Source organism: Penicillium verhagenii (assembly GCF_028828195.1).
Source record: "Penicillium verhagenii strain IBT 33310 chromosome Unknown utg000005l_segment0_segment0, whole genome shotgun sequence".
Classification (NCBI taxonomy): Eukaryota; Fungi; Ascomycota; class Eurotiomycetes; order Eurotiales; family Aspergillaceae; genus Penicillium; species Penicillium verhagenii.
The window spans coordinates 4,819,362-4,843,529 of record NW_026643169.1 but is presented as its reverse complement, the minus strand read 5'-3'; the positions used below and the strand labels follow the sequence as shown (position 1 = coordinate 4,843,529).

The 24,168-nt window shown below is 48.6% G+C and overlaps 6 protein-coding genes across 6 annotated transcripts; 2 read left to right on the top strand and 4 right to left on the bottom strand.

Moving 5' to 3' along the window:
- Window positions 1-504: 504 nt before the first annotated feature.
- On the bottom strand, window positions 505-2,227 carry N7466_005299 (alpha-amylase; the record flags this gene model as incomplete). Its single annotated transcript, XM_057164696.1, has 2 exons — window positions 505-1,149; window positions 1,214-2,227. 2 exons carry the CDS (start codon window positions 2,225-2,227, stop codon window positions 505-507), a joined length of 1,659 nt encoding a protein of 552 aa, XP_057023377.1.
- A 2,886-nt stretch (window positions 2,228-5,113) lies between these two features.
- On the top strand, window positions 5,114-12,660 carry N7466_005298 (uncharacterized protein; the record flags this gene model as incomplete). The annotated part of the gene is made up of 6 exons (XM_057164695.1): window positions 5,114-5,470; window positions 5,532-5,707; window positions 5,766-11,669; window positions 11,746-11,951; window positions 12,039-12,549; window positions 12,612-12,660. 6 exons carry the CDS (start codon window positions 5,114-5,116, stop codon window positions 12,658-12,660), a joined length of 7,203 nt encoding a protein of 2,400 aa, XP_057023376.1.
- A 152-nt stretch (window positions 12,661-12,812) lies between these two features.
- Window positions 12,813-14,043, bottom strand: N7466_005297 (uncharacterized protein; the record flags this gene model as incomplete). Its single annotated transcript, XM_057164694.1, has 3 exons — window positions 12,813-13,409; window positions 13,531-13,820; window positions 13,929-14,043. 3 exons carry the CDS (start codon window positions 14,041-14,043, stop codon window positions 12,813-12,815), a joined length of 1,002 nt encoding a protein of 333 aa, XP_057023375.1.
- Window positions 14,044-15,576: 1,533 nt separating this feature from the next.
- Window positions 15,577-17,216, top strand: N7466_005296 (pepsin-like aspartic protease; the record flags this gene model as incomplete). Its single annotated transcript, XM_057164693.1, has 3 exons — window positions 15,577-15,756; window positions 15,824-16,145; window positions 16,231-17,216. 3 exons carry the CDS (start codon window positions 15,577-15,579, stop codon window positions 17,214-17,216), a joined length of 1,488 nt encoding a protein of 495 aa, XP_057023374.1.
- A 1,017-nt stretch (window positions 17,217-18,233) lies between these two features.
- N7466_005295 (uncharacterized protein) lies at window positions 18,234-18,461 on the bottom strand (the record flags this gene model as incomplete). Its single annotated transcript, XM_057164692.1, has 1 exon — window positions 18,234-18,461. One exon carries the CDS (start codon window positions 18,459-18,461, stop codon window positions 18,234-18,236), a length of 228 nt encoding a protein of 75 aa, XP_057023373.1.
- A 1,932-nt stretch (window positions 18,462-20,393) lies between these two features.
- N7466_005294 (putative nuclear pore complex subunit Nup85) lies at window positions 20,394-24,068 on the bottom strand (the record flags this gene model as incomplete). Its single annotated transcript, XM_057164691.1, has 3 exons — window positions 20,394-20,842; window positions 20,905-21,421; window positions 21,477-24,068. 3 exons carry the CDS (start codon window positions 24,066-24,068, stop codon window positions 20,394-20,396), a joined length of 3,558 nt encoding a protein of 1,185 aa, XP_057023372.1.
- Window positions 24,069-24,168: the final 100 nt, after the last annotated feature.

Here is a 24,168-nt window from a genome sequence, read left to right as displayed (position 1 = left end):
TTTAGTTTATCCTGAATCCAAGTCAAGTTGGAGAACTCCTTTTCGAATTGTCTCAGTGTATAAACGTGGAAGAGGAATTGATTGGAGACGCGCGGTGGGCTCAGTGGGGTCGGAAAATTCAATGAGCGGAACTTGTGGGGCCTCATCTATTTTTGAAAATCATATTACTCAATAGTAGTCAATCAATACAACGGTCGTGAATTTGATCTGTGGTCTTGAACTTCAAATTCTCCAAAGAAGATTCCCAATTGGATCGTGGAATATGAAATTATCATTAATGCTTGAAACCGAGAGCTTAAAATCTTAACTCTTCACTGAATGCCCTTAATCATTACACCAAACCCGGAAAATATGTACAATGGGTGTCGAAAGCATGAGAAACCAAAAAAAAAACCAACCCTTCCAGACAAGGGAGAAAAACCTATGTGTGTGATCTTTCACTAAAAGAATGTAGAAACAGCAATGGCGTGGGGATCAAAAGGACATTGATACTTGGTCAACCCGTCAAAATGCGAGGGTCATCAAAGCTAGGAAGACTGCACCCAGCGAAGCATGACCGAGAACCTGTTGATTTCTGCTTCCTGCCGATGTTGACCCCGTTTGGCCGGTCTTCACCTGTGTATAAGTAAGATTCGCCGAAGAATAACCGCAGATTCCACTGCCCGGCATGAGAGAAGTGGGGAAAAACACTTGTGGAAGCCCAGAATCCATATTCACAGTCAGTGATGCATCGTATTCGTTGACGAAATAAGTCTGGCAGCTTAAGACTTCCGTAATGTTTGTTCCAGCATTAAAGCTGGAGGGCAGATTGAGGGTGTATGGAGTCGAGTTTGTACCCTGGGTAGATAGGAGCATGATGACTTGTCGTCCCTCAGAGCCCTTTGTGAAGGCCATCTCACTGCCGCCTTGGTAGATATTGTAGCTCACGGAGTCAACGTAGCTGTTGTCCATCCGGTAGGCATGCTTGCGAATCTTGTTGAGCGTGGTGATCACTGAAACTAGCTCAGCACTGGGATCGTAATCGGTCATCCAGACAGCATCGCGGTTTTCCATGGAAGCATATGATCCCTTCATATGTTGCTCTTGACCTTGATAGATGAAGGGGACACCGTCGAACATGAGTGTGAAGGTAATGACATTCTTAGCGAGCTGCATCATATTTAATTAGCATGCGGTTTGGGAGAAAAAAAAAGAAAAGTCCAGGCTTGCGCACCGAAATATCATCTGTGAAGGTGGCGAATCGATCCACATCGTGGTTCTCGGAGAAGGATACCATGGCGTTCACATCCGGACACAGGTTCTTCACAGTTTGAACCGAGTCTACAAGCTCAGAGACCATTCCTTGTGTGAAAGCCTTCAACATGGAGTAGTAGATGGGATAGTTAGGGAGACTGCCCATGTAATTGGTTTGGTAGTTGCAAACGGTGCTCGCACTGCTATCCATCACTTCCCCAGTCATGAATGCTCCGATTTTATCAGAGTACTTCCGCAAGAATGATGGGGTAACACTTTTCGCAGCATCGATACGAAGTCCGTCGACGGAATAATTGCTCATGGCATCCAGTGTCCAGTCCATGAGAAGGTTTTGAACATCTTCATGTTCCGTAAACAGATCAGGCAGGGCAGTAATGTTGTCACCCGTGTTGCAGAGTTGTGCTATGGTATAGTTGTTCCAGTCCGTGAGGGTACAATAAGGATGGAAGTACTCTGCACTGTTGAAGGGAGTGAAGACCGAGTAATCAATGGTTGTAGCAGGATTGCTACCGTTAGTGATGTAGGCCATGTTATTGATGACGGTGTCCATCATGAGGTACATGCCTCGGTCATGTACCTCTTTACTCAAGTCCAGCAAGTCTTGCTTGGTGCCGAAGTGAGAGTTGAGGGCGTAGAGGTCCAAGGGCCAGTAACCGTGGTAAGCTTCACCATATGAGACACGACCGTCGATATTTTCAATGATGGGGGAGATCATAATGGCGTCGAATCCCATATTTTGAATGTAGTCAAGCTTATCAATGGTTCCTTGCCATGTTCCCCCGCAATACAGGCCCGCGGTGGCGTTGCAAGGAGACGTTGTTGAGCCATCCGTCCGAGCAAAGCGATCTGTCATTGTTTGGTAGACTGTCCTGGTTTTCCATTCTTCTATGGTCGCCGCAGATGCTGACTGTAACAGGAATGAGATAGGAATCAGGACGTCTGACAGACGCCCGAAGGTTGAAGAGACGCGCATCGTTAAGTGGTTGGTGCTGGATGCGCCAGCCGAGGGAAAAAAGCGCACAATAGGCGCAAGGGTGTGGAGCAACGCGCTCGAACGGAATTGTAAACGAAAGAATAGACACGGGAAGGGGTAACGAAAGACGATTAAAGAGCGACACAAAGAATCATGGATGAAACTTTGGAATGATAGTGAAGTGAGTGAGAGAGAGAGAACCTTGGAAAAGAACGCTAGTCCATAGTAAAGGCTCAAAAGGAAAGAGGGGGAAAGGGCCGGAGGGAGGACGTGAACCGAGGAAAGACCGTGATGGAGCAGGGAATAACTCCCCTAGCCTGTCTAGCGGCATTGTGGCGATCATGTGTCCCATAAAAATCCTGGAAAGACTCCAAAGCGCAAAAATCCAAAGTTGAACGATAGTACTACCCTCATTCATAACTAGTGCAATCAATTGTTGTCCAATCCTGCGTTATCATTTCCCATCATTTGAGTTGCTTATATCTGGGCTTCTGCAGCCACCCCCCCCTTTGAATCCATAAGACTTAACGGAAAATAAACAAGGTCGGATTTCTTTGTGGGGTGAAGCAAAGTGGAGTTGGGAAACTAATTATTTTTATCTAGAAGACTCTGCAGGAACAAAAATCAAAGAAGTTATGGAGAAGGGTACCTGGTAGTAGTATGACCTTGGCTCAGTCAGAGGGTGGGCCTGGAAAGATCACATCCACAGCGTTCATTATTCATGTGTGTGTTTTTTTTTTTTTTTCAAGGTTTCCATTTATGTGGAGGTGCCCCGGTGGCTGAGACAAGTGCTGTTACTACATATCCATGTACATCCGGATTGGCCGCGGGTAAATCACTGGGGGAATTTGGATGGCAAAGCACAAGTCGGGAATGGACCGAGACAATACCAGAGGGTTTGGAGAAAATGGGACTCTCCACTTCCCAAAAGTGATATGGCTAGCATGGGCATGAATTTCCTTGGCGTGATACTTATCACTTTCGACAATGTGAGACATGCATGGAATGCCCGGGATTTTGGTCATTGACGCAGAGAGACTCGTGTGGCTTTGCTTTCTGGAACTCTTCAGATAAAAATAAAGCCATCAAGCCTTGAAAACCTTGGAATTCCCCGATGAAGGTTAAGATTCGAGATGTACGGTTCATAGAGTAGATCCGTTCATGAAAAGTTTGGGAAAAGATAAGTCTGGTCCCTGCACATGGGGAAATAACCATGGATAATAATGGACCCCTGAGTATGACTGTAGGGAAAAAAAGGTACAGAACAGTATTGAAAAGGAAAAGAAAAAGAGACAAGAAAAAAAGGCAAACCTTAGGAAACTGCATAAGGTCTGGATTTGGGTGATTGGCTGTTTCAGAGTGCATCAAGGGTCTTGGAAGATAAGAGGGAAATGCATGAAACCATGGGATTAAAAAAACCCCGTATCAGGTACTGAAGAAGATTTGAAAATTACGAGTGTGGTTTCGGTAATGGTAAAGTACTAATGTCATTGTTCCAGTCGGTTCAACCCGCAACAAGGATCCACACCCGTAGCCGAACGCTTCCACTCATATCGGGATAGCACAAACGGCACGATCCCGAGTACTGATAGATTAAGGAGATGAAAGGCATAAAAGACTAGATATTTCTCCTGAAAAAAAAAACCCCCCTGCGAAGCCTTTAGCAAGAAGTGAAGCCATTTATACTATGAATGCTTACCAAGTAAGAAAATAAAATCAATTTCAATATAAGCTCGACGTTGATCCTATTATCGTTTCTGCCATGGAGAGAAAATTACTGAAACATACTGAAACAAAAAATAACCATGTGGGTGAACACGTTTTTGTGATCTATCGTATCATAACTTGATGTATGCTATCAGTATAGTAGTATTGTATTGGATTTTTATCTGTTTTATCTCATACATGGTGGGTCCGGTTGGTAGGGTCTGCAGCTAGTCCCAAGTAGGTTGTAGTCCATGTACCTATAGAGTGCATCTCTGCCCCGAGTGGAAGGAAAAGTGGAAACTAAAAAAATCAAATCAAACGAAAAACCCATCGAATCCAGCAAATAAAAGGAAGATAAAGAAAAAAAAAAAAAGAAAAAGGAGAAAGGAGAAAGGAGAAAGGAGAAATACAAGAATAATAGGAGTGGAGGAATTACTAATCGTGATATGATCCTCGGATAGGGCGTTCGGGCCTTTTTTTAGATCTGCCGTTGGAGCTCGTCCAGAGATGAGAGCGAAAGAAAAGTCAATCCTACGCCTTTTTACACAGGTGGAGGCTAAATTGCCTCTCTATAGATACAGTCATCCTCGTGTTGACATTCCAATTGCTCCATTCTGAAAAGGTAAAGCAGGTGGTATCCATGGGAAAGGGCCATATAAGGCTGATGAGAGTATGGTGTACCCGGATTACACCGGCTCGTGGGTACGAAGAAACTTGATGCAGTTGTCCAAATCGGAAGGAAACCGATGTCTGTGCTAATGCCAAGTATTGATCATATCAGCCTCGTTTTTGTGTCTCATCCATAGGTCAAGAATAGAAATGTCGAACCAGTCTAGTCCCTTAGTTTCTGCCTCGAGCCTTTACCACCCCACGCCACTTATTACTCCGTCATCTGGGCATTTTCCCTATGTGATCAAACCTTTTCATGCATTGATTTTTCTTTTCTTTTTCATCCTCGTATTCCTGACCTTATCGGCATCTGCAGGTGAATGCCGTCCACTCGTTTTTTTTTTTTGGGATTCGTGAAAGCTACTCTTTGCTCTTGAATTCCCCAATCCGAGAGTGAGCTTAGCTCCCACCCACTTTTTCTCACCTCTCCACCTATCTTGATTCCTTATCGACTCTCGTTTTAAGCCTCTCAAATACCAAAAGAGGTGCTTTGCACACCACACAGCAAGCATGGGGCAGTGGTCCTCTCTTGCCTTCATTGCGCTCTTTGCCAAAACTGTCGTTTCTTGGCCATACGATGCGTCTTTGACCCAATACAACCTGAACGAAAACCAAACGGCCACAGATCCAGCAGACTACTGGGGAGAATGGCCAGATCACAGTGGTCAATATTTCCCTTCGCCGGATAATTGGCGATTCCCATTCTACACCATCTTCTTGGATCGCTTCGTCAACGGCGACCCCACAAACGATAACATAAACGGCACACTATTCGAACATGACTTGAATTCCAATCAGATGCGTCACGGTGGTGATGTGGCTGGTTTGGTTGATACTTTGGATTATTTACAGGGAATGGGCATCAAGGTTTGTACTCCACTTTCAATATTTAGAGTGAAGATCAACACGGTTGCTCACAAGTCCACAGGGTCTTTATCTCGCCGGAACCTCCTTAATGAATCAGCCCTGGGGATTTGACGGATACTCGGCCCTCGATACAACTCTACTTGATCAACATTATGGTACTATTCAGGTTTGGCGCAATGCCATCACTGAAATCCACAAGCGGGGGATGTACGTCCTTTTCGACAACACAATCGCTACGTAAGTGAACAATCCCCAAATACCTTCAATGCCAAGCTAATTATTTCTTCCCTCATAGAATGGGTGATTTGATCGGCTTTGACGGATATATGAATACTACAGCGCCCTTTACCGTAAAGGAGCACCAAACAACCTGGAAGACTGACCGCCGATACGTCGATTTCGATATCGGTCAAACATACAACCAAACCTGCGATTACCCTCGGTTCTGGTTTGAGAACGGATACCCTGTCAATGAATCTCAGATTTCGGGCTTGGTCGGCTGTTATGACAGCGACTTCGATCAATATGGTGATGTCGAGGCTTTCGGTGTGTTCCCAGATTGGGAACGTGAGTTGGCCAAGTTCGCCTCCGTGCAAGATCGTCTCCGTGAATGGCATCCTCGAGTGCGCGAGCGACTGATCCGCCATTCTTGTATGATCATCGCATCATTGGATATTGATGGTTTCCGATACGATAAGGCTACCCAGTCCACAGTTGACGCCCTGGGCGATATGTCGTCTGCTTACCGCGAGTGCGCGCGTGCCGTCGGAAAGGAAAACTTCTTTATCGCAGGTGAAATTACCGGTGGAAACACTTTTGGTGCCGTCTATGTTGGACGTGGCAGACAACCCGATCAAATCTCACCGAGTCCGGACGACGCTATGACAATGAGTAATGAGACTGAGGCACAGTATTTCTTACGTGATATTGGCAGCGAAGCGATCGATGGTGCAGCCTTCCATTATTCAACCTACCGCGCTCTTACCCGATTCTTGGGTATGGATGGATCGCTTGCAGCTGGTTATGATACACCTGTCAACTGGGTTGAGGCATGGAACTGGACTTTGCAGTCCAACGATTTGGTCAATGCCAACACAGGAAAATTCGATCCCCGTCATATGTTTGGTGCCACCAACCAAGATGTTTTCCGATGGCCTGCAATCCAGTATGGTGTTGAAAGACAGCTTCTGGGCTCCTTTATCACCACCTTGCTGATCCCTGGTATCCCACTTACACTTTGGGGTGAAGAGCAGGCCTTTTATATTTTGGATGCGACAGCTGAGAATTACATTTATGGTCGGCAATCTATCTCTCCTGCGAATGCCTGGAGGTCACACGGTTGCTTTGCGTTGAATTCATCGCAATACTACCACTGGCCCGTCGATGCTGGTCGTCAAGGTTGTCATGATGAGACGGTAGCCTACGATCACCGTGACCCGACCCACCCAGTGCGCAATATCATGAAGCACATGTTCCAAATGCGTGAAATGTTCCCTGTTTTGAACGATGGCTATGTGATGAGAAACCTGTCAAACCAGACAACGGAAGTTTATTACCCTGGTTCTAATGATACGGCCACAGAAACGGGAATGTGGTCAGTTGCCCGGTACATCAACCCTGAGGTACAGGACCTAAGCAATAACCAATCCATCTGGCTTGTCTATCAAAACGTCAATCGGACTATGGATTATGAGTTCGATTGCACAGATTATGAGACGTCCTTACTTGCTCCATTTGCGACAGGAACCCGGGTGAAGAATCTTTTCCACCCCTATGACGAATTGACGCTCGAGGACGGACCGGTCAAGCTGTACTTGAATAACTCAAACTCACTCAATGGTTGTTACCCGAACCTCACATTAGCCGCATACGAGTTCCGTGCATACGTTCCCATCGGAAGTTTCCAACAGCCCGGGCCCATGATGACCCAATTCTCTCCCGGTCATGATTACCCTCTCCACTCCACTGTGGCACCCAATGAGTCGGAAGATGTGGAAATCGAGCTCTACTTCTCCGAGCAGATGAACTGCGACTCTGTCACAAACAGTCTGTCATTCAATTCGTCCACAGAATTTGACAAGGACCCCACACTTAATACAGCAAGTGTTCAATGTTCAAACATCACTGCCACTAGCACAACTTGGTCAGGCCAAATTCCTAGTGTGTGGAAGTGGACAGCAAATATCACCGGTGTTTACAACGGAGTTCATAGGTTAAACTTCAACAACATTTCCAACTACTGGGGCAACGCGACTACTAATTCGAATGACCACTTCCTCTTCCGAATTGGACAAATCGATAATCCAATGATCTTCAATACTGCGAATTATTCCATCAGTTTGCTTCACCAGGAAGCGAGCAACGATACTCTCTTCATTCAGCATCACGCTGCTGGTGCTGATAAATTCCGATACTCGACGAACTGGGGATCAAGCTTCTCTACCTGGAGAGACTACACCGGTGGAAATGACACAATTGATCGTCTTGCCTGGTCAGGTACCAAAAAGCAAGATTGGAAGGGTGATCATGTGCGTGTTGAGTACTGGAGTCGCTGGACCGGCAGCAGTGATTATGTGCAAGAGGGCGACGTGAACTGGGGATCCACCACCCAGCGTCGCTTCCCCCATGTCTTCTTCAACGGTCCCTATAACGAATACGGCTATGACGCGGGCTTGAACAATGTCATGAACTTGGATGATAATGATGGATTATGGAAGTACCACTTCACATCCGAATGGCCTGCAGTTGGACAACTCAACATTTGGGGCGTCAACCCCGACGGACAGCCAGATCAGACTTGGGTTCTAGGTGATGTTGATTATGATAATGTTCTGGATCGCATGCCTCCATCTTCTCTTTCGGCTACACTGATCAACATCACCACGGCTCCCGACAAGGGATACATCTCCTGGAAACTTCAAATCGATGACGGTACTCAGCGTTACTCCCTGGTTGCTGCTGGATCTCAAGCAATCCAAATCGCTATGTTTGTACTCTTCTGGATTGTACCTGTCTTGACCAGCTGCGGATGTGTCTACATCTTCATGAAGTCCTTCTACAAAGTCAAGTTCAATCAAGTTGGTGTTAGTGAGAAACGAAACTTGGCCCCAATGGTCCTACTCCAGAAGTTCAAGCCATTCAACAACTTGATGAACGATTCTAATAAACTGTTCCGTCTGGGTGGTGCCAAGTCAGCATTCATGCAAAGCACAACGGCGCTAGGAGCTGCCGGCATGGCCGACAAGCGGCGCATGGTGCTCATTGCCACCATGGAGTACGATATCGAGGACTGGGCGATTAAGATTAAGATCGGAGGTCTCGGTGTCATGGCTCAGCTTATGGGAAAGACTCTTGGCCATCAAGATTTGATTTGGGTGGTTCCTTGCGTTGGGGGCGTTGACTACCCAGTCGATCAAGTCGCAGAGCCCATGACTGTGACTATCCTGGGCAGTGCGTACCAAGTGCAAGTGCAATACCACGTCTTGAAGAATATCACCTACGTTTTACTCGACGCGCCTGTCTTCCGTCAACAGTCAAAATCCGAGCCATACCCCGCTCGTATGGATGACTTGGACAGTGCGGTTTACTATTCGGCCTGGAACCAGTGTATCGCCGAGGCGATTAAACGTTTCCCTATTGATCTCTACCACATTAACGATTACCACGGATCGGTCGCTCCTCTCTATCTCCTGCCTGAACGGACTATTCCTGTTTGTCTCTCTCTCCACAATGCCGAGTTCCAAGGTCTTTGGCCTATGCGTACTGTTAAGGAGCGAAAGGAAGTATGCGAAGTCTTCAACCTGGAAGAAGAAACAGCTCGCCGTTATGTCCAATTCGGAGAGGTATTCAACTTACTTCACGCTGGAGCAAGCTACCTTCGTGTCCAGCAACAAGGTTTCGGTGCTGTCGGTGTCTCAAAGAAATACGGAAAGCGATCCTACGCTCGTTATCCCATTTTCTGGGGTTTGCGTAAGATTGGCAATCTGCCGAATCCCGACCCCTCGGATGTTGGTGAATGGACAAAACAGCCTACCAAGGAGGAAGACATCACAGTCGATGCTCAGTATGAGGCTGGCCGTGGTGAGCTTAAGCGACAAGCCCAAGAGTGGGCAGGTCTTGAGCAGAACCCTGACGCTGATCTCTTGGTTTTCGTCGGCCGTTGGTCTATGCAGAAGGGTGTGGATCTGATCGCTGACGCTATGCCCGCCGTGATGGAAGCGCGCCCTAACGTGCAGCTTATCTGTATCGGTCCTGTGATTGATCTGTACGGAAAGTTTGCGGCGCTGAAACTCGGTCGCATGATGGAAGTCTATCCCGGACGAGTGTGCTCGAAGCCGGTCTTCACAGCCCTCCCGCCTTTTATCTTCTCCGGTGCCGAATTCGCCCTTATTCCTTCTCGTGACGAGCCTTTCGGACTTGTCGCAGTCGAGTTTGGTCGTAAGGGTGCTTTGGGTATTGGTGCTCGTGTTGGCGGTCTGGGTCAAATGCCTGGTTGGTGGTACAACGTTGAGTCCACATCTACGTCGCATTTGCTTGTCCAGTTCAAGCTGGCCATCGATGCCGCGCTTAGCTCGAAGACTGACACTCGGGCTATGATGCGTGCACGATCTGCTAAGCAGCGTTTCCCCGTGGCTCAGTGGGTGGAGGACCTTGAAATTCTTCAATCCACTGCGATTCAAGTTCACAACAAAGAGAGCTCCAAGAGTCATCATCAAAGCAGTCGCCCTCACACTGGTAGAGATAGCACCAGCAGAACACCAAGTGAAACCATGGGAGGATTGAATCCCCTGGCTTCGCCAGGGTTGCATGCTGGATTCCCAAATGGCAGGGACAGTGTCTACTCCAGCTTCAACCAGTCCACTGATCTGGGCTCTCAAAATCGCGATATCTACAGCCGTGATGCGGGTCCTGATACTGAAAAGCCAAAGTCTGGTCTTAGCCGATCTCTTTCTCTCGGTGTGCGCTCGGGTCCTGGTCATGTTGCAAACCGTCCGCGTCAGCCCAGCGATGATTATTCTCACGAGGATGACAGTGAAATCGACCCGATTGCCGAGGAAAGCAGCGACGATAGCAATGAAGAGTATGTTCTCACCCGAGCCCAGCTTGAGGAAAGCAGACGCCTTCACGCCTTCCAACGACACGAACTCCATGACTCGGTGAATTCTCGATACGGATCCCCTCTCGCCAGCCCTGGAACACCACCAGCCGCTGACCAACTCCTCCTTCCTCCCCGTCCTCTCCAAGATAGCCACAGATTGAGCAGCGCGTCGGTCCTGTCCCTCGATTCCGTGGTCGGCAACAAGAAAGACTTCAAACTTCAGAAGGTTGATCCGTTCTTCACTGACGGAAACGGTGAATACTACCACACCTTCGAACAAAAGCTGCGCGATTTGAACGGATCCAACTCCGAGGGTCCCCTGTGTATCGAAGAGTTCCTGATCAAGAGTGAGCAAGCCTGGTTTGACAAATTCCGCAATGCCAAACTGGGTCGCCACAAGTCGCCCACACCTTCCGTCCACCGTGGCAAGCATAATGAGTCCCCGTCTCCATCCTACAACGAGGAGGCCTTGACCCATGTTGCCGATAGTGTCGATGGCGACGACTGGGACGATGAATTCCTTCTCGGAAGGGACTATGTCCCTCCAACTGGACTGAGAAAATGGATGCAGATCAAGATCGGCGATTGGCCGGTGTACTCGATCTTCCTCGCTTTGGGCCAGATCATTGCCGCGAACTCTTACCAAATTACCTTGCTTACGGGCGAAGTGGGTGAGACTGCCGAAAAGCTGTATGGTATCGCCACTACTTATGCCATTACCTCTATTTGCTGGTGGCTCGTGTACCGGTACTTCAAGTCTGTGGTCTGTCTTTCTATCCCATGGTTCTTCTATGGTCTTGCCTTCCTCTTGATTGGTTCCGCCCACTGGGAAGTCAACTCATTCAACCAAGGATGGATTCAAAACATCGGAAGTGGATGCTACGCAGCAGCTTCATCCAGCGGGTCTATCTTCTTTGCCTCGAACTTCGGTGACGAAGGTGGTGCGCCTGTTGAGACATGGATCTTCCGCGCATGCGTTATTCAGGGTATTCAACAGGCATATGTTATTGCTCTATGGTACTGGGGATCGACTCTGAGCAAGGCCTCTAGTCAGGGTCTTTTGACATCAGACAACACGATCGCCAGTACATGGAAGATGACGTACGTATTATCCTCAAATTTTTCTCCTTCATTTCTTTCTTGTTTTGTTTTTCGCAGCTGCTGACAAGTTATATAGTGCCATCTGTTACCCGATTGCCATTTTCCTCTGGTGTGTGGGTCTGCTCCTTGTTTTCGGACTCCCCGACTACTACCGCCAGAAGCCTGGCAAGGTCCCCTCATTCTACAAGTCCCTCTTCCGCCGGAAGATCGTTCTTTGGAATTTTGTAGCAGTCATCCTACAGAATTTCTTCCTCAGCGCACCGTATGGCCGCAACTGGAGCTGTAAGTTCAAACCCCCCCCCCCCCCCCCCCCCATAAACAACACCTTTTTCCAGCATGGCAGCATTTACTAACAATCCATTCCTTCAGTCCTATGGACTTCCATTCACACCAAACCCTGGGAAATCGTCATCCTCTGCATCGTATTCTTCGGAATAGTTTGGTGCATGTTCCTATACATTGTCAGCCGTTTCTCCAAAAAGCACAGCTGGTTCCTTCCTGTCTTCGCTTGCGGTCTCGGTGCGCCTCGTTTCATTCAGATTTGGTGGGGTGTCTCCGGTATTGGATACTACCTTCCATGGGTTGGTGGCTACACCGCTGGAGCCCTTGCATCGCGGAGTCTGTGGTTATGGCTTGGCGTTCTTGACTCCATCCAGGGTCTTGGATTTGGTATCATCTTATTACAAACATTGACCCGCGTACATATGTGTTTCGCACTCATGGCGTCCCAGGTGATTGGTTCTATCGCTACAATCTGCGCTCGGGCATTCGGTCCTAATGGCCTTGGTCCCGGTCCTATCTCTCCAGATATGACACAAGGTGCCCATGCTCTAGCAAATGCTTGGTTCTGGGTTGCCTTGTTTTGTCAGATTCTGATCTGGTACGTTCCTAATCTCTTTTTGCGTGTGATATGATGAACAAATGACTAACATTTCCTAATAGCGCGGGATTCTTGCTCTTCTTCCGGAAAGAACAGCTATCTAAACCCTAATACTGTCCTTCAATTTTCATTACCCCCTTATTGTCATGTTACACCATACTATCCTGAGACGTCATCTACCACGTTTAATATGAACTCTGCATCTGTGTACATAGAGCCAGTCACATCGAGCTTAGACTCATTTATTATGTTAGACCACAATATTACAGCGGTCCCTTTCCAATATACATTTCCAAGAAATCAAATCCTTCCCGCTGTAACCACCAAGTCTTTGACCCGACCTTCATCATCATCGCAAACGTGTGTTCTTCCCCAGGAACCTCGGTCATTCCACAGGGGACTCCAGCGTCCGTCAAGCGCTTATACAACTCCCTGCTCACATCGATTGAGACCATTGTATCGGCAAGTCCATGCACAATATAGGTAGGCGGGAAATCGCCAGTGACGTTCTGCACCGGATCAACCAACTTGAAACCTTCATCGGAGCCCCCAGATTCACCGGCAGGGTAGATAGCAGAAAGAACTTTGCCGGAAGAGATCTGTGTGAAGGCGAAAGCGTCGCGCGGCTGCGAGAAATTCGGACCCTTTGAGGCGCCAGACTCGCTCTGTCCTTCTAGGGAGACTGAACTGTCTGTTGGAACGGGGATCTCGTCGTAGATTTTGTTGAGGAAGGATTCTTCCAGGTTAGGTGGGAGCTTGGCTGCGACATGAGGAAGGGCTGTCTTCCAGAATGGGTGTGTAAAGTGTACGGCGCCATACATGGAGAGGATAGCCTTGGGTTGTTTGGGTGTATTGAAACCCTGTGTTCCGTCAGCGTCTGTCTAGCTCTTCTTTTCAACCATTTGCAATGAAATTGATTCTTTTAATGGCATTTCCATTGAATCTAAGCACCATGTAATAAGGGAAAGAGTAACAACATACCAAACCGAGAGCCAAATGCCCACCTGATGAAGTTCCGAATGCAGCAACATTATCCATATCCACCCGGTACGGCCCCTGCTCGGCCAGGACAGTGTCAAGACTTCCATCATAAACCCAAGCGAGCAAATCACGAATATCCTGCATGGGTCCCTCGAGCAAATCGACACCGGGACAAAGTCGGTGATTCGGCACGAGCACGATCCATCCGCGCTCCAGGCAGTCGTTTACCTGAGGCAGAGAGACCATGCGTGAATGGCCAAGCATAAAAGCACCGCCATGGATATCAATTACTGTGGGTTTATACAGATCAGCACATGATGAGGTAGGTAGATTGAGTTGAGCTCATAGATGCAGATGTTATCTGATCCTCGGCATGGGACGGATAAGGGAATACCCACTAACGGGATATTTCAAGGGCGATGAGGAGGTGGTCTTTGGAAGGTAGATATCCGTGGTGATCTTGCTTCCATTAATCTCCTTGTAGAGCACCGTTGAGGGGTTTTCGAGCGACATGATGTGGTTGAATTGGAAGTTGAAGAGGGGCAAGTTGAAGCTTTAATGAATTCTGGGGAACTCGGGAATTCCGAGTGGGGGGGTTTGGCGTCTACCGCGGAACGTGGAGATGCCGCATAATCCGAGTGGGAACTTTGAACTGGAGTTTTATTCTATCAATTGATGCGCAGGACCCAATTCTATATAGTCTTGTACTGGTAATTTTCTTGCAAAAAGCAGTTTCGCTCACGTCTATTTATGGATCCAATTATATCCCATCACCTTCAACTTTGATTGTGCAGAAGAAAGGGGGAAAAGAGAAGGAAAAAGAAAACCCTCTGGTTTCGCCGTGGTAGACCATTTCATTTGGCGAAGCAGTCGAATCATTGGAATTCCGATGTGCTTTGACTGTGATTTGCATGCAATAATCAAGAGCCATGGTGCGAATCACCGTGCAGTGAGATTTACGCACGGATGTAGCCGAGATGTGTTGGCTGCATACGAAGCAAATCAGCCTCAATCAAAGATCGCATCTGACCGAGCTACCCCAGTTTTGAAGTACTCCGTGAGTAACACGGACCCCAGAAGGCTTGAGACATTCTGCAGGCCGCGTACAAGCCTTGAAGCCATATGCAGGCTGACCGATGTGCATCGGCCTCATACATTGCTTCCAGGGGAGAGTTGCAACTGTATCAGAGCGGATTCAATTCCTCAAACTTGGGGAACATTTCAGATCAAAAACATTTCCTTTATTTAATTTCCCTCGAATTTTCATAATTATAAATGGAGAATTAGAATGGAGAGAGCAATTACTAATCACTAACTAATAGTTAACTAACTAACTAGTTAGTTAATCACTGTTATGAATATTATTTTTCCGCCTGATTCTCTAGGCGACGATTCCGGCAAATTCGGGTAAAAAAAGGTGATAATTGTAGCTGCCCCCACCAAGTCCAGTTAAATCCAGTCAAGCCCAGTCACGTCCAGTCACGTCCAGTGGAATCCAATTAAATCCAGATGAATTCGGGAGTGACCCTGTGTCCTGTCTCGTCTGCACTAAACTACTTCCAGGCCTAACTTCCGATAATTTCTGACCTTAATGGGAAAGGAGGGTCCGGCCGGCGAACCCTAGCACGGACAGCGTGCGATGGCTCTTTCTCTCCCCCCGTTAGTCTGCTTTTAGGCTTGCACCGGAGATTGTGATGAAGGCTGATTGGCTCCCGGCTGGTGGGGGAGAGATAATTCTACCCTGAAAGCCGCTAAAGGGTTCTTGAGTGGGATCAATATCGTTAGTAGTGAGACAATACTCCGTAGCGAGGCTCGCGAGCCTCGCTACGAGAGTGGTCAGAGAGTGGACTAGGGTGCAAAGATTCCATGCTTACCTTGTTTTTGCCCCCGTTTCCCCTCTGTCTGCTCTTTTTGTGGCGTTCGGGGCTTGGTGAATCTTTATATGCTGGATTTCCCTCTTTTCACAACCACGATCATTTGGCTTTTTCTTACCTCCATTTGAAACTGATCAACCGGTGACGATCAAGATCTACGTGTATTTACAGCATGTGGGGAACGTCTATCCTTCCCCTGGCGGCATTGGCTGCTTTGCCATATGTCAATGCTATTACACTTCATAGGCGGGACGATCCCGCCGTGTTTGGACTCCCAATTGTCCGCACCGAACGTCCCCAAGCGCTGCAAAAACGCAGCTCTAAGGTCGCCAGCACGGCATTGTACAATGTGGTATGGAAATTGTCATTCAATACGCAAAGACAATAAAAAAAAAACTTTACTAAGCCTCTCTGAATAGCAAAATATGTATTATATGGTGAACATCACCGTCGGCACTCCGGCTCAGAACGTCTCCCTTAGTCTCGATACCGGTAGCAGTGATATCTGGGTCAACGTCCCGAATTCTACCTACTGCACCGCAGATGATGACCCCTGTTCCTCCACCGGCTTGTTCAATCTGGACGACTCTTCAACCTTCAAATTGCTAGACTATGAAATGAACGCCACATATGCTAGTGGCTTTTTGGCCAAAGGTCCATACGCCACCGATACATTGGTGATTGGAGGCGCCACCGTGAAGGATATGGAGTTTGCGTTGGCTGAAGAGAGTGAAAATCCCCGTAAGTCAATATTTCAGAGAAGAAGAAGAAAAAAAGAAAGAAAGAAAGAAACTGGCATCTTGCTAATAGTCTACTACATTTACAGACGGTATTCTGGGAATCGGGTATGAGTTGAGTACTGATGCCGAAAGTGAAGGCCATGAGTACTCCAACTTGCCGCTGAAGCTGGTCAGCAGCGGTGCTATCAATTCGCCTGCATACAGCCTGTGGTTGAACAAGTTTGATGGTACTGGAAACCTTCTTTTCGGAGGCGTTAACAAGGCCAGATACACAGGCGAGCTGCAGACCGTGCCTGTCTTGAAGTTGTACGATGAGTACTACTCTCTGGCCATCGCCTTGACAGACATTTCTATCAAGAGCAGCAGCGGAACAAAGAGCTTTGCAACAGGTCTTCCTCTGGCTGTCAGCCTGGATAATGGAAGCCCCTTCATTACGCTACCCCAAGAACTGGTGGAGCCCATCTACAAGGAAGTCGGCGGAGGCTACTTGTCAGACATCGGCTTTGCCTATATTCCCTGCGACATGTACGATGCCGATTACAACGTGAGCTTCAGCTTCTCGGGTGCAACGGTCACTGTGCCTATCAGCGATCTGATCTTCGATGATTACACCGAGACCGGCTTCCCGGATGACACTTGCATCTTCGGGCTTACCTACAGCTCACCGGGAGTGAATCTGATGGGCGACTCGTTCATGCGTGGTGCCTACATTGTATATGATCTTGGCAATAACGAGATTTCACTCGCCAACACCAACTACGACGGAGGTGATGATGATATTCTTGAGATCGGTACGGGAACCACTGCTGTCCCCGGCGCAACTCTTATGCCATCTCCAGTCACCTCGGCGACGGGCAATGGAGTTGCTGCAACCGACGCGGCTAATGCTTCGGGCTCGGGCTCATCGGGATCCGATTCGACCACCACTGATGCCACTAGTACTGCGACTGGTACAGCCAGCAGTGGTGGTGCTTCCAGCACCTCTTCCAAGGGAATGGCAGCATTGCCCACTAGCATGCCGAACCACCTTCTGTCTGGCGTCTTGGGCGCTGGTCTACTGCTTGCACTTTAATCTACATATCAGTAAGTAGTACTATATATATGCTATTTAATTAATTCTGGATTTATTTATCTTAACATCTTAATCTGAAATGATATCTCAACATTTGAATATTGAAGTTTATCTCCTTCACACCGTAGCTATAGATCCTTTCTTCGGCATTAAGCCTTGCTGCCCTCTCAGGAGAAATCTGCTCATCGCCCCGGTCCAGGTGTCCGATGGCCCTGTTAACTGGTTGCTAACTACTATTAGGTTCAACCTTGGATTGACTACACCCAACCAAAGTTACTTAGAAACAAGAGCATCGACTGCACCGTTGGGAAAGAATGGCTAAAAATGACAGTGTATTTATGTATAAAAATGCTCACAACCTAAAATCGCTCACCAATGCAGATATGCAGACAGCGCTAGAACCAGTTCACAGCGACAATCACAAAAGATAGAACAAGGAAATCGACAATCAAAAGACAGACATCAAGTCCTAGAAACAAATGTGTACTATACATTGCCGTCATGCCATCCATACGTCACTCATAAGCCATGCCCATCCTAGCCGTGACGACTCATACCAAAAAAGAATCCACTTGGAAGAACAGCCATGACCAGCAGACTGACCCTCGAATGAACATCGACTCGCGATTGCTCACATTCACAAGTGTAAAGATCGGTAGAGTAAGATCGCCCGGGCGGAGTCTAGTCAAGACCTGCATTGACAAGGCTCCATCCAGCTGCGATCATCAAAGCTTTCCATGCCATGCATATGCGCAAACACCAGTGTCGGCCATATCGCCATATTATCCATTTCGAGTCATTCCGTCGTAGGCACATCGGTCATCGGATAACTCAACAAAGCAACACAAACCCGTCCAGTTTATTCATTCCCCGGTTCTTCAAGTCCCATTGAATCAATCAATGATGAGAAGAACCTACCCAAGAGATCACAATGGCAGTCTTTCTTCGTGCGGTAGAATTCACAAATTCAGTCTGGCCAGCAGAGAAATGTGAAATCAACCCAAGCATGAGACAAAACTACCTTCCCGATCCCTTGGAGCTAGAGTAGCCGGAATCAGGCCAGCGGCCGGCACTAGGCGAGGAAGAGGCACCGCGTCCGGAGTGGCTCGTGCAAGCATAACCCACCAACACGGTCTTTTCCTGGACGGAGTGGCCACGTTGACCATAGGCGGAGCATGGGTCAACCGAGTGTTGGAAATAGATGCATTTGCAGACAGAGTATCGTTCAACGACTTTGTAGCACATTTTGTCGGTTGCTTTTGCGATTATTTGTATTGTGTTGGTTTTTGGTGGTATTTATTGGCCGGTTCGGGGCGTGAAATCGAGTAGGATCGAAAGTGCAAGATTGTACAGGTGTAAAAAGATCGAATCGTGATCGAGCCAGCGATGTGTCGAAATCGAATCCAATATTCAGGGTAAAAATGTTCTTTGGTATCCTAAATAGATCGATGGATCCGAAATGCGGTGGGGATGATGAACGAGCGCGAGCGCACAAGAGGGAAAGGGAAGGTGGGTTGGACCAGCCTAGGTATTAAGAAGGTTCAAGTTATTCTGATGATCGACAATGCGATGCGATGTGATGCGATGCAATGCGATGCAAAAGTAGTCGAAAATGTCGAAAAGTGTCCAAAGTCGAAAGCTCGCAGCGAGAAGAAAGGCAAGCACAGAAGAGAATGTTAGAACAAAGACAAGAAGATGCAGAAAGAGAATCAGAATGAGTTGCGCTGTCGAGAAGAAAAGCACCGTAGAATCGGCTCCATGCGATCGTTATATACAGAGGAGTCGTTTCATGAACAAGAAATAGAATAGTTACAAAAGTCCAAAGGTCGGGAGTGCATTAGTTCCGCTGATCACATCCCAATCCATGCAAGGCATCCCGCAACGGCCAGCCCTACGAACCCCAGGCAGAGACCGGAAAAGACCGATGGGGCTCTCAGTTCCAATGGAGAAATGAGCGAATGAGAGGATCCGAGCAGAGCTTAGCTTTGGAGTCATTGGGTGGATCCGGTTTTGTTTCCGCTGCTATTATTATTCTGATTCTGGCGAACCAGTCAGAGAGCTTGGTTGGAAGCGATCGGGGAAAGCATTGGGAGAAAGTTGGAGGGTTAATTTCCTCCTTAGCTTCAAAAGGTTCACGTAATTTTCGATCATCTCCGATCATGTCGGTTCGGGTATGTCGGTCATTCCTATCAATTCTGTCATCTGTGGCTCAAGCATGTCAAAGACGGTGAACTCAGCATTAAGATCAAGCTCCAAGAGCCTTCTTTTGTGTGCATGAGTCGGTGAGTGATCCGAGTGAGGCTGAGTTGTTGACATGAGAGAAACTAAAATACTAAAACTGATGCCAAAGGAGGATGAAGTGGGAAAAACCCACTTTTGGTGGGAAACAGAGGGATGTGATAGGATGGAAGTGCGATGATGCATCGGGCGTTAACTCCGCCTCAGTGTGGCTAAGGCTCTCTCTCTCTCTCTCTCCCTCTTCCTTTTCACCCTTTTACTCCGTACTGCAAAATCAATGCTCACGAGATACTATACACGAAGAAAAAAAAAAAAAAAGCAATTATCTTAATCTTCACCGTTCATTCTCCTGCATTTCCATAGTAATGTTCATCTATTCACTTGGAAAAATTGCGGTGTCTGATCTTTCCTATTCAAAGCTATGGTTGTGTGGTGGATACGCCCTTCGGCTCCTATTTTCAGCTGCTGACGCTGCCACTGGATCAAGGACCCGGTTTTCTTTTCTGCTCATGACGAACCTTGGCCCCCAGAGACGTAGGGCTGAGAGGGGTTTGGTCCACTAACTCTTGATTGGGGATGGTGCGACATTTCCTGCATGATCCTCAGCTGGGTTTGACAGTGACTCCTCTCAACTTTCAAGAAAATAATTACATTCCTCACCCATTACCCGACCATCCGATGCAATCTACATAGTCTATTACTCCATACTCCATACCTCACTCGGAATACAGAGCGAATGGCACTAATCCTATACAGGGCATATGGTGACAATCATACCCCACCAAGATCAACGCAAGGCTCTCTACACAGAAAGGAATACGTCTGGTAAGTCCGTTGCTATCATGTGCGAACCAGAATGGGATAATTAAACAAAACAGAAGCGGAAGAGAGCTACAAGCCACGATAATCATACATGATGGATCCTTTTTCAGCTCATACTCAAACCGACCCCAAGGCACCGTAACTCAAGCCCTTGGCCAACCCCGTTCGCAACATCCGAAGAATATCTTCACCCTTTGTAGCTTCGGGAAGTCCCACTCGCCAGTCCCATCCACGGGCTCGGCCCGCATCCTTGTCGCTGGGGTGGGACACAAGAACACCTGAGCTACTCACCGACGTTGGGCCACCGTTACGAGCTGACTCAAGCATATCATTCCCGATGAGGGAGAAAGTCGACGCCGACAGCGCCGATACGGATTTCTTCAATAAGGCGCGCGGAGAGGGCGGTGCAAAGTCATGCGAGTTGCGCTCGGTGGAGTGATACTCCAACAGTGTAGATCGGAAGCATTCCTCACACTGAGCAAACACACGAGGGGTGACCGTTTCAAGATCCTCAATGGCTGACAGAATGGTGAATTGTTGAGCGACCGACAGAATTGGGCTTGGTTCTGGTGGCGGTTAGTATGCACTGGAAGGCCTCGAGAATATACAGGTTAGAATCAAGACTTACGGTTCACAAACATCAAGGCCTCCCCAAGAAGGGCTAGCAATCCATCCACCTGCACAGCCGAGTCGCGAGACGGGTCGTAGAGTCCTCCATAGATGTTGTCCGCTGCACTGCTGATGACTGCCGTGAGAGCCTTGGCGGCCATGCGACGTCGGGCTAGGGGTTTGAATTTAGGTCGCTGGCCGTCCTGCAGCTCCAGGGCTTCGTCTCGAATTTCATAGAACCGGCGTAACGTGGCGTACCCACTGATATGGAACTGCAGAATCCGGGCAGCCTCATCGTCGATAGAGGCAATGGATGAAAGGCAGACCTTGGGGTCTTTGATCAAGGACCAAAGCTGACCGTCTAAATCGGCGGCAGCCGGGAAAGCACGTGAATGCACCAAACTGTAAGAAATTAACAAATCCACAACGGACTTGACCTTGCGCTGGTTGCGGGCACGAGAATAGCAAATAAGAGCCAGGCCGAAGTCCGAGGACAAGGACTCGTCTGACCCAGAGGTAATCTGGTCACCAAATCGCTACATGAAAGGTTAGTGTCGGGATGCAACCAAATTAAAACAATGGCAGACATACCTCAGAAACTCGTCGTCCCTCCTCCTCCATACCAAGATCGGTGAGCAGCATAACAAGGCGGTCCAGCTGAGCAAGGTCTTCCAACGGCAGACGGTTTACGACTTCTGACACGGCTTTTTTCGTTATCTCCGCATCATCGACTCGGCTCAGGACTTCCAAAGCCATTTCCCAACCCTGGCGAGCACCAGTCTCGTTCTCAATGGATCCGCGGTCATTCAGTCCAAATGCATAGGTCCGGAGAACACCATCTTTAGTAAGCCCCTCAGCGGGAGATTGATTGTCTTGTCCATATGAAAGAACCATCAAGTCATGCTCGCTCAGCCCCGGCATCTTGCCTGACCCGCTGGATTCAAACCATCCACCAAGAGTCGCAACCTCTGTAACTGCAGACGCGACGCAGAGGGACCAAGTCTGGACGAGTTCCAAAGCACCCTGCACGTTGCCTTCGAATACAGATGCTAATCCAACCTCTAGGCTGTTCATCGTGTTCACCCGGAAGCCCATATCAGCGGATGATTCGTTGGTAGCGCTGCTGAAAGCCAAATCTAGACGCCGAAGGTACGCATCCCGCGTGTTCCGGTCGACGGCTCTAAGCTGGTTTTTGATTCCACGAGGGCGCTGGAAGCCGTTACTGGATGTGCTTGAGTGGAAATCTAGATTCGGCACGCCGTCATCATCCTCGCCGTCCCACCATGCGGTCAGCCCAATGGTCGCCTCCACCCAATCTTGCGAGTATAGCTTAATTGTGGTTGTGTCACCCAGAATGATTCGATACAGGGAACGAAGGTTCTGGTAGATGCTCCATGGCACCTGGCTTTCGGCCATCCGCGCAGACTGTGCAAAGCTGACGGGGTTTGGATTAGGTTTATTGAAGCCAAAATTGATGGCCTGGAACTTGTTTTCCTTTACAGGTGGCTCGAATTGATTTCTGTCGTTGCCTTCGGCAAACTCTTCAAGATCGTGAACGGCTGCAAGAACCCGCTTTCGGTACTGCGTCCAGTCTGGCCCTGTGATATTCCAGTCATCGTCTTGGAAGCCGGGGCAGAAGTCTAAAACTTCCAACGCTCTGTTGACACAACGCTGAATGTTTTGTAGTTGAACACCGCGGTAGCCTGCTTGGGTTAAACCATCTTCCATGGCCGATCGGGCGTGGTTGAAATCAGCCGAGCGTAGAGTTTCCGCGGCCTCTGCAAAACGACCACGAAGAACAGCGGCATTGATAATATCCCAGAAATTCGAGGAGGCAGTTGGATTTGGCTCCACATGTCGTAAAGCCTGGAGGTCATTTGTTCGAGATGCATGATTTCCATTCAGCCAGTCTAGCAAGATCTGGGGGAGTGGAGTGGCAACACTGGCTCGCTGCATAGCTTTGACCATGCTGTTTGGTGCACCACGGGCCATTGGGTTGGAGGCGCTGGCAATCGGAGCAGAGGCACGGGAGGGGTGGTGGATTTGGAGTAGTAACGAGGCAAGGAAGCTAGCTTTCACAAGGTTGGGGGCCTGTTCTCCTGGGCCAATCTTGGAACCAGCACCGTAGGGTCGTGTGATACCGCTACGATCTGCGCAAATATCCCAGGTTGCCGCCAGCTTGTTGGCAGTATAAGACAGGATCAAATCAAGATCAACATGGACGTGAGGGCCATCTCGAACCTCATCCCACAAGCGACCCAGTGTATCTTCCGTATTGATGATCATATCAGCGGGCTCGTTGACCGGCGGAGGGACCCGGGTTCGGGAAGCGAGGTTATGCAGGATAGAGGGCATGGCGGAGGCCTTCTTGGGGGGTAGCTTCGTTTTCCGTAGAGGTGACTGGTTGGCCCATTTCTCGTCCAGCTTCGGGCGCTTGGCTTCGACGGGGTTTGAATAGATGGACTTGCGCTGCTGGCCGAAAAGAAGTGGCGGTGCCTGCGACTGATTCTGGGTCTGCGGGGCCGGCAGTTGCTGCGAGGGCAAAGTTTGTGTAGTGAAAGACGGTGCTGTGAAGGTCTGTGTGGGCAACGGCTGCGTGGGGAATGGCTGTGTTGCCAAGGGGTTTGCGAAGGTCGAATCAAGGAAGCTGAGGCGACTGCCCGGTCCATGGGTGCTGACATCTAGTTCACCCTCCGCATCTTGCTCCATGTCCTCCTCGGGCTCCCGTTCCTCTTGTTCGTCTTCGTATTCTTCGTGGAACTCACTCAACTTGGACGACTTGAATCCATTCGATTGGCCGAAGTTCATTGATTGGCCGAAAGGACTTCCAATTGTCGCAGACGCAAAGCGAGGCTGTGCTGTAAAGGCGTTGGCTTTCGGTTGGGTTTTTTGAGGCAACGCGAAATCAGTCGACCCGAACGAGGAACCGAAAATGCTGTCGTTGGTATTGAAACCTCCGGACTTGGTGAAGAGAGAGCCGGAGTGATCGCTAGTTGATTGACCGAGTTGAGAGGTATTGTGCAAGGTCGATTGCGGGTGGCCTTGCGGTGTGAACGAGTTCGCGCTCGAGGGCGGCGGGCCGGCGGGTGTCGTGGAGTTATTGCTCCAGGTGCTTTGTCCCTTTGATTTATTGGGAGTCGAGGGAGGGCTCGACTCGAAGTTGAAGGGGTTTTTGAAAGACATGATGGGTTGATGAGTGATGATTGCAATCACCTCAGATCCAACTTGTCGAAGGGCAGAGAAGAATTGCAAGCTTTGGGCCGCAACACCTGCGTCAGAGGTT